The 8,627-nt window shown below is 59.6% G+C and overlaps 1 protein-coding gene across 1 annotated transcript in view; it reads left to right on the top strand.

Moving 5' to 3' along the window:
- RUNX3 (RUNX family transcription factor 3) overlaps window positions 1–5,894 on the top strand; it is a 60,720-nt gene extending 54,826 nt beyond the window's left edge. The window contains exons 5-6 of the mRNA XM_061186982.1: window positions 400–558; window positions 5,350–5,894. Coding sequence (XP_061042965.1) covers window positions 400–558; window positions 5,350–5,894 — 704 coding nt within the window. The remainder of the gene's footprint in view (window positions 1–399; window positions 559–5,349) is intronic.
- The last annotated feature ends 2,733 nt before the right edge of the window (window positions 5,895–8,627 follow it).

The following is an 8,627-nucleotide window of genomic DNA, read 5'->3' on the forward strand; positions in this document are numbered from 1 at the left end:
GGGTTCTCTCCCTGCCTCCCATGGGAGCCTGCTTAAGCCCCTTTCCCGTGCCTGTTGCCTCAGATTCCCCTTCTGCCAAAAAGCGTAACGTAGAGGTGTAGGTCGCAGGCTTTGATTTGAACCCTGAGTTCAAATCTTGACTCCACAACTTACTGGCTCTGTGGCCTGGAACCTCTTTGAGCCTCACCTATGGCATAAGAAGGTAGGAGTGAGATGATGGCCTCAGGGCAGCACGTACTGACCATTCTCTGTTCAGAAGAGACATCGGTAGTGTCCTATGGGTTCTCCCTGCAGAGGCCTAAGGTTAGACCTCAGGGAGAACTTCCCAGCAGAGCAAGACATTTCTGCCCCCCTGAGACTCTCGGGGACCAGCTTCTCATGGGCTCCCATGCTCTGCAGGGCATCGACAGAAGCTGGAGGACCAGACCAAGGCGTTCCCCGACCGCTTCGGGGACCTGGAGCGCCTGCGCATGCGGGTGACGCCGAGCACGCCCAGCCCCCGAGGCTCACTCAGCACCACCAGCCACTTCAGCAGCCAGGCCCAGACCCCCATCCAAGGTACGGCACAGGGAGGTGGGGGCTGCGGTGGGAGAAGGGGGCGGGGGCCTGGAAGTGGTCTCTCTGATCCAGACCAAAAGCTCATGCCAGGGTCGTTGGCTGCACCACCCTGGTGTTTGTTATAAAGGAGCACCAGTGCTCCTACACGGTCCTGGGCTCAGCCCTTCCTTCATTCATTCAGCAAACATTTATTGCCACTCACCCTGTGCCGTCGTGGTGCCTGGCCACAGGGATGAATAGACAGGCACAGTCCCTGCCCTCCAGGAGCTCCCCGTCGCCTGCGGGAAATGGGTATTAGTCCCCCAGTGCACCCGTTAAAGTTGGGCAGGACTCGCCCAAGGAGCCTGAGACAGACACATGTCTGCCAAGGACACCTCAGCACCCCAGGCCTCAGCTTTCTCATCTGAAAGCGGGGTGGTGGTGGATGCCTCTGCCTGGGCCTCGGGTGACATTCAAATGACGTTACTGCACTCAAACTTTGTAAACTGTGAAGTGAATTTGTCCCTGGAGAGAGACAGAGCATCTCCTGAGAAAGGTCCCCACCTGGCCCAGAGACTCTTCCCAAACAGGAGGGAGGAGGGAGGCCTCTGAGCGGAGGCCCAGGATGGAGTCTTTACCCCTCGGCCAGATGGACACGGCAGGCACGTGTGAGCCTAAGTCTCGGGCAGGCCGTCCAGGTGTACAGGGCCTGGCACATAGCAGGTGCTCAGTAGGTGGTCAAATGGTGAATATCTCCTCCGCTCTCTAGGTTCTCTTGGCCAGTGGGTTGGGGTGCAGGAGGCTGAGTGCACAGCTGACCCTCAGGCCAGGCAGGGACGGAGAGTGCTCGTCACCAGTGCTGGACGCGGCCGGGAGGGCTGGCTGCTGCTGTCATGCACCGTGGGTGTCTGTTCTTTCTTGGTCCTCCAGGCCCTGGTTAGAACCCATTTGGCAGATGAGTGAACTGAGGCTTAAGAGGTTAAGGGCCACTCTTGGGTCACACAGTGCATCAATGACCAGGTTCAAAGTGTCCACAGCACCTGCCCCCAGGAACTTCCTTTACTTCTGAGGGCAGAAGCAAGGGAGTCCCTACTGGGTCTCTCTATTAAGGGAGGCGCTGCCCCCAGCCCTGGCCATGTGTGCCAGGCACAATGCCATGGCAGGGGGACTTGATGCAGTCCCCTGGTGTGAAGAGGCGGTACCTCCCTTCTGGCCTGGGAAGCTGGGCCTTGGCCCTGCTGAGCCCCCAAGGTGGGGAGAGGCCCCAGGTCCAGGCTTTTAGCCACGGGCTGTCGAGTTTGAGACACTCAGCAACTCTTGAGCCAGGGGGGCTGCAGAGTGGAGGGGTCTGAGCTCAAGAGGCAGCAAGAGGTCCTCTGGGCTCATGCCCACCCCTGCCCAGAAGCTGTCCGTGCTCCCGTTCCTGGCAGGCCAGCCTTTGTGCAGGTACAGTGGTCTAACACTCCAGGCCTTTCCCTGACATGGGCAGAGCTGGGGCCCAGCCAGGGGGCCCTGGAACCCAGCAGGTGGGGGCTAACAGTGGCGTCCTGTCCAGCAGCTCCCGTGGAAGGAGAACCCACCTCTCTTTCCACTTGTGTGGACATGGCTTGGGAATCAGCACCTGCCGGAGCCTGAGGCAGGCCTACCCACCCTCTGTCCAGCCCCAGAGGGCCAGGCCTAGCCCAGCAGCAGGCAGAGCCCCTTCCTCCCCCGAGGCTGGGAGGAGAGGAGGTCGGGCCTGTGTGGGATAGTGGCTGACCCAGTCCTTCCCCTTCTGCTGTATCCTGAGGCAGGGTGCTCGCTAGCCACCCACAGCATTGGACTTCAGGCAGCCGCTGTGGCCCTTCACACCAGCCAGGCCTCCCCGTCCTCAGGCCTGTCCCCTTTGGAGTGAGAGGAAGGGCTTTTGACAACCAAGACCAAGGAAGGAACATGAACTTTGCAGTCAGGTGGACCTGGCTAGGAATTCGGGCTCTGCCAGGCACTGGCTGTGTGATCTTAGGCTAGTCTCTTCACCTCTCTGAGCCTCAGTTTTCTCATCTGTAAAGTGGGAAGAAGGAGGTATCTGTCACAGGGGTGTTGGCAGGGCCAGGCTTGGGGAGTCCCTCTCACTGGCCCTCCCCTTCTGGTGGGACAAGCCTCTACTTTCAGACTCCATCCTGGAGGTCCCCCTCAGGATACCCCACCACCACTTCTCTTGGTTCCTGTCAATAGCTTTGACCCCCCAGCTTTGGTGACTGGCAAGCAGTGCCGAGGCCCCAACCCCTCCGTACCCCAGCCCCCAGCCCCCCGGCTGTGGCCGCCCACAATGGGGGCTTCTCACAGCTCAAAGGCCTCATTCAGCCACCACACAGCAGCTGGGGCAATTTGGAGAAGAAAATAAACATTTCCTTCCAGTGTTGGGATTGGCTGCTCGACAGCGGCCTGGCCAGCTCGGGTTTCTTGGGGCTACTGGGCTGGAGGGGGCGGGGCTGGGGGCAGGAGCTGAGGGGGTGCTGAGGGCAGACGCTCCCCCCACCCTGGGAGGGAGGCAGGAGAGGACAGTGGCAGGGCTGGGCAGGCCTGCCCACAGCCCACATGACCCCCAAGGGCCACACGCACCCAGGCCCACCTGGCACGGCCTTGTTTCCCGGGCTGCAGCCCTGCCTTCGCATCCTGGGCTCCCTGTTTGGGCTCCCTTTGTTTTGAAAAAGGGGTTCCTGTCAGGCGGCAGCGCTCGCTTCCCTGGGCTCAGAGCAAGGTGTTAGCCTCATGCTTGGCTGTGCTTGGGGTGCCAGGCACTGCCAACAAGGCTCCTCCCCTGGGGTTCAGAGATGAGGGCAGGAGCCAGGCTCCTCTGACCCCCTAGGCTTCAGGGCACCACTGACCAGCCAAGGGATCTGTTAGGGAGGGTCCAGATGCACCAGAAGGCCCCCATCTCCTGGCCCCTCGCCCCCACATCTCCCCACCTGGAGCCCGGAGCCTCATCCCGTATCATCCACATCCAGGACCAGAGCCTGCTGCTGAGGAAACACCCCCCCAGCTGAGCTGGGAAGACCCCAAAGTCCAGAGAAGTTACAAGTCTTATCTGAGGTCGCACAGCACCTCAAGCAGATCAGGGGAAGTGAGGCCTGAGGGCACCTGCAGCTCTAGCCTCAGCCACGCCTCAGGCACGGCAGGCAGTGCACACCTGGAGCTGGCCAGGGGCAGAGGCTGGGCTCCTCCTGAGCCCTCTCTGGCCCCTAGTCTTTGGTGGACAGAGGGCTTGGGGACAGACAGACTTTAGACTGCTGCTGGGGGCTCATCCGCCTCCCCACTGCTGCCCAGAGTCACCCCTTTGGCCAGGGTACAAGGAAGGCCCAGGGTCAGGGGCTCATCTTTGCAGGGCCCTGAATGAGCCGGTTGTCCTGAGTGCCCAGAACAGGAGGTGTCACAGCTGCAGTGGCAGCACAAACCCTCATCAGGCCCCTGCTCTGTGCCCAGTGTAGGCACTTTACATGTATTAACTAATTTAATCCCTAGGAACTGTTATTGTCTCCATTTTTCATGTGGGACAACTTGATGCACAGAGAGGTTTAGTGACTTGCCCAAGGGCACACAGCTAGTAAGTGTCAGAACTAGATAAGTATCCAACCTCAGAGACCACACAGTTAACCTTCAGTCTGTGCTGCCTCAAAGATGGGACAGTTACCCTTCAGGCGCGTGTCAGAACTCCGGACTGAGAGCCCTAGGATTCTGTGTAGGTCCAATATGCTGTGTGACACTTAGGCGAGTGCCTCTCCCTCTCTGAGTCTCAGTCTTCCTACCAAGGGGTTTAGACTCAATCCTGAAGCCCCTTTGAGTGTTGAGGTTTGGGGGGTCTGTGATTACAAAAGTACGGGGCAGAGGCTGGGATACTTTTGTCTTGGAGCCAACTCCTGGGGGAGCCAGGGTGGGGCCTGGGCTGGACACTGGGTCTCTCTGTGACAAGGGCAGGGTCCAGGCCACCAAGCCCCTCTGGCTGCCGTCTGTCTCACTTTGCTGTGGAGGGGGGTGAGGGTGGCATCTGATCCCTGTCTGGCCACCAGTCAGCTCCAGCTTGCAGGGCAGCCCTGGAGACACAGGCCCAGGCTGAGGCTGGGGCGGTGGGGGGCGGGGATGGACAGAGCTGCCGTGGACCCAGCTCCCACAGCACAGGCGGAAGCTCCCGTAACCTAACTGAGCCCCACCTGGGCAGGAGAGGTGCAGGCGCACGCGCACGTACACCCCAGCGGGAGCAGAAAGCAGAGGCCTCGTGATGAGTTCCAGTCCTTTCTGTGCAGCATCAGGAGAATCCATCTTTCTCTCTCTGCCTGGTTCCTCGTCTGCGAGAGCAGGGCCTGACTCCCAATCTCACAGGACCGTTGGAGACCCTCTTTACCGAGAGCGAGAGAGGGAGGGCGAACCTGCCGGGCCAGGCTGTTGGGCGGCCTGTGCTGGCCCCGCGCTTGGCTCCCCACGCACCCACAGCCCAGCGGGGAGCCCACCTGCCCCCTCGACAGGCCTCTGCACGGCTAGGCTGGGAAGAGGATGCCGGGAGGAGAGAAAAGCCCTCCCCCTCCTCTGCCTGCCCCAGCAGCGCCCGGGGCCACCCACAGCCCAGACCCCTGCTCCCACCTGCTTCCCAGGTGGGGCCGGATTGGGAATCAGCAGGCTCCAGCCCCCGAGCAGCTCAGGGCGGTCGGAGCAGAGCCACATGTAGCACCAGGGATCCCCCTAGATGGACCTGTAAACCAGAGCCCGAGGTCATTCTTGAAGAAAGGCCGCCGGGGTGGTGTCGGGCAGTGACTGACCATCCTCCTTGCTGTCCCCCAGGCGCCTCCGACCTGAACCCTTTCTCCGACCCCCGCCAGTTTGACCGCTCCTTCGCAGCGCTGCCGACCCTCCCGGAGAGCCGCTTCCCCGACCCCCGGATGCATTACCCAGGGGCCATGTCGGCCGCCTTCCCCTACAGCGCCACCCCCTCGGGCACGAGCATCAGCAGCCTCGGCGTGGCCAGCATGCCGGCCACCGGCCGCTTCCACCACACCTACCTCCCACCGCCCTACCCGGGGGCCCCGCAGAACCAGAGCGGGCCCTTCCAGGCCAACCCTTCCCCCTACCACCTCTACTACGGCGCTTCCTCCGGCTCTTACCAGTTCTCCATGGTGGCCGGCAGCAGCAGCGCTGGTGACCGCTCGCCCACCCGCATGCTGGCCTCCTGCCCCAGCAGCGCCGCCTCTGTCGCCACCGGCAACCTCATGAACCCCAGCCTGGGTGGCCAGAGCGACGGTGTGGAGGCCGATGGCAGTCACAGCAACTCGCCTACCGCCCTGAGCACGCCCGGCCGCATGGACGAGGCCGTGTGGCGGCCCTACTGACCGCCCGGGTCCAAGTGGACTGCTCCCGCTGGTGGCGGGGAGCCCAAGAACCTTCCAGACAAGTGGCAGGCCCAGCTCCAAGGCTCAGGGCACTCATGGGACTTAACGCTTCACGGCAGCTGTGGGCCCAGGGTCCATGGTCCTGGGGCCCAGAGCTGGTGGCTGGCTCTGAGAGCATCTGGTCCAGCCACGTCTTTGTACAGAGGGGTCGGGACCTCCCCCAGGACCCCGCCCCCAGCCCAGATCCTACTCATCTCATCCCGCGTCCCTGTGGGAGAAGTAGCTTCCTCCTTCCACCTCCCCTGGAATGACCTGGCTGTCCCCAGCTATGCCCACTGCTGTCACGGGGCCCAGGCCTCCTGGGACAGAGACCATCTCTGTTCTAGAGCGAGGTGGCATTTGCCCACATGGTTTGGCCTCTTATCCTCGGGACCCTAGAAAGACCTCCCCACCCTTACCTTCCTCAGAGACCCCGCACCCTGTGGGCCCAGCCCTCCCTCTGCATTTACACAAGTTGAGTCACAACTGGAAGGTCCCCCAGCCCTGAGAGGGGCTCACTTATGGTTTGGATGGGGAAGGAACCCCTCCAGAGGCCCCAGGGAATCGCTAGCAGAGATGGAATGAGGATACCCCCAGGCCCGCCCCCCAGTTCTGCTTCCCTACAACTCCTGGCAGCTAAGGGCCCCGACCCCATCCCAGCCGTCCGTGGGTCCCAGGCCCCAGAGCAGACTGGCCTGCGGCAGCAGGCCCCTAAAACTGGGGAAGACACCTGCGGACAGGTCCTCCATGCACTTTACCAGTCCAAGGCATTCGCCCTCTGTTCTCTCGGTGGGGGCTGGGAAGGGTCCCTTTCCCCCTAGGCTGGTCTCAAAATTGCCATTTTTGGAGAGAGCACCAGGACCAGACAGGTCCTACCAGAAAGCCTTGGGGTAAGGGGTCATGGGGTCAGATGTCAGCATCCCTGGCCCACCTAGGTCCAGCCAAGCTGTGCACAGCCAAGCTGTGCCCCGGACCCGCAGCCTCGTGGGAAGGCCCAGCCAAACCTTCCAGTCTCTGACACACAACTCTCCGTCTTTAACCAGTCTGCTCCCAAAGCAGTCTTGAACAAAAAACCAGTTTTTAAAGCTGATTTTAGAGAAAGAAGTTTGTCAAACATTTTCAGACACACGATCTCTTACAGGAAAAGGCCCCATGATAGTGAATGATATCCCTCCCCCTCCGAGAGTGTGGAATTGTTAGGATCCCTAAACCTCCTCAAGAGGTCACAGTCCTTCAGCAGCATCCCACCAGCTTGCGCCAAAGGCCAACCTGGTGCAGAACAAAGGGAGCGCTGGTGAGATGCTGGAATCTCAAGTCTGTGGCTCTCGGGCATTTGTCCGAGAGGATGTGTGGGTGTCCCGGTAGAGGTGGGAGGGATGTGGGGGAGCACGGTGGCTGCATGATGGCAGAACACAAGAGCTGTGAAGGGCTTGGCAGCCTCAGCTCAGCCCCTGCTGTGCTCACAGGGGAAGTATTACAGTTTACAAATGGGAAAGCAGGCCTTGCGCAAGGGTTTAAGCATGTCCGAGTTTTTTTCGTTCTAGAAAGGCATAAAAAACCCATGTCTGAATTTTTTAGTTCTCGAAAGGCGTAAGTGGAAAAGGACAAAACTCTTATAAGCACTGGGCAGCATGTGGCTTTTAGCCATTGTTTCAGCCCCATCCTCTGTGGATGTGGAAATCTCCCCTACAAAATGCTCCTTAGCGGTGGTCTCTGTAATAGCACGTGGCCTGCCTGCCACCGCACCCTGTAACAACCGCCAGATAAGCACGTGGGATACACGCTCAGACAGGTTAGGAGGTCCTTCTGGTGATCTTATTCAAACCCCTCTTGCTACAGCTTCTCTTGTCCTGCCCTCACTGGAAAAAGCAGTCCCCTGCTTTTATCTCTTCAAAATAGCTGCTGGGGGGATCCTGCTGACTCCCTTCAGCCGGGGGAGGTGGGGGGGATCTCTCCACCCCTTCTCAGGAAGCAGCTACAAATCCATTGCCCTTGTGTCTCCTCCTCTCCTCTTTGGTTGTAGACTGGCCCCAGGCCCCAGTGGGAGGCACCCTTGGGTTCCCAGTGCCCAGCACTTTGTAGCCCCTCCCCAGATTACTCCCCCTTCCTGACATTCAAGCCCCCGTGGGGGCAGGGACAGGAAATAAATCGACCCCCTCCCCGCAACTCCCTGACTCAAAGTGACAGCAGCCGTGCTGAGTCTTTTTTAAGGCCCATAGTGGGTACAGACAGCTTGGGCTGGTAAAAATGGGTCCTTATTTACAAGGCTGCTTTGAAGTTGTACTAGGCAAACACACTGATTTAGAAAGCACAAGGAAACGAAGGGGTTTGGGCACCATATTACTGTAAGCCTCTTGGTGGTGGGTACGGATACGTTGTGACATATTGTCATGCTGAGGAGTTAATACCTGCTATACTCATATCTTCCGTAAAACCGACCCAGGGCTGGGAAGAAGGTGGAGAGGGATGGAAACTGCTTTGCACTATAATTTGCTTGGTGTGTTTGTTTTTAATGCACAACTTCCATGTACAGTAAACTGTCTTCTATACTATTTAACAGTAAAATGAAATTTTGACTGATTTGTTACAATAATATAACTCTGAGATGTGTTGAAGGATCTCAATGCCAGACTTCTAGAGCTGTATGCTTGGGGGGTGGGAGAGGATGGGAGTCCTCCCACCATGGCCAGGGAG

Source organism: Eubalaena glacialis, chromosome 3, assembly GCF_028564815.1.
Source record: "Eubalaena glacialis isolate mEubGla1 chromosome 3, mEubGla1.1.hap2.+ XY, whole genome shotgun sequence".
Classification (NCBI taxonomy): domain Eukaryota; kingdom Metazoa; phylum Chordata; class Mammalia; order Artiodactyla; family Balaenidae; genus Eubalaena; species Eubalaena glacialis.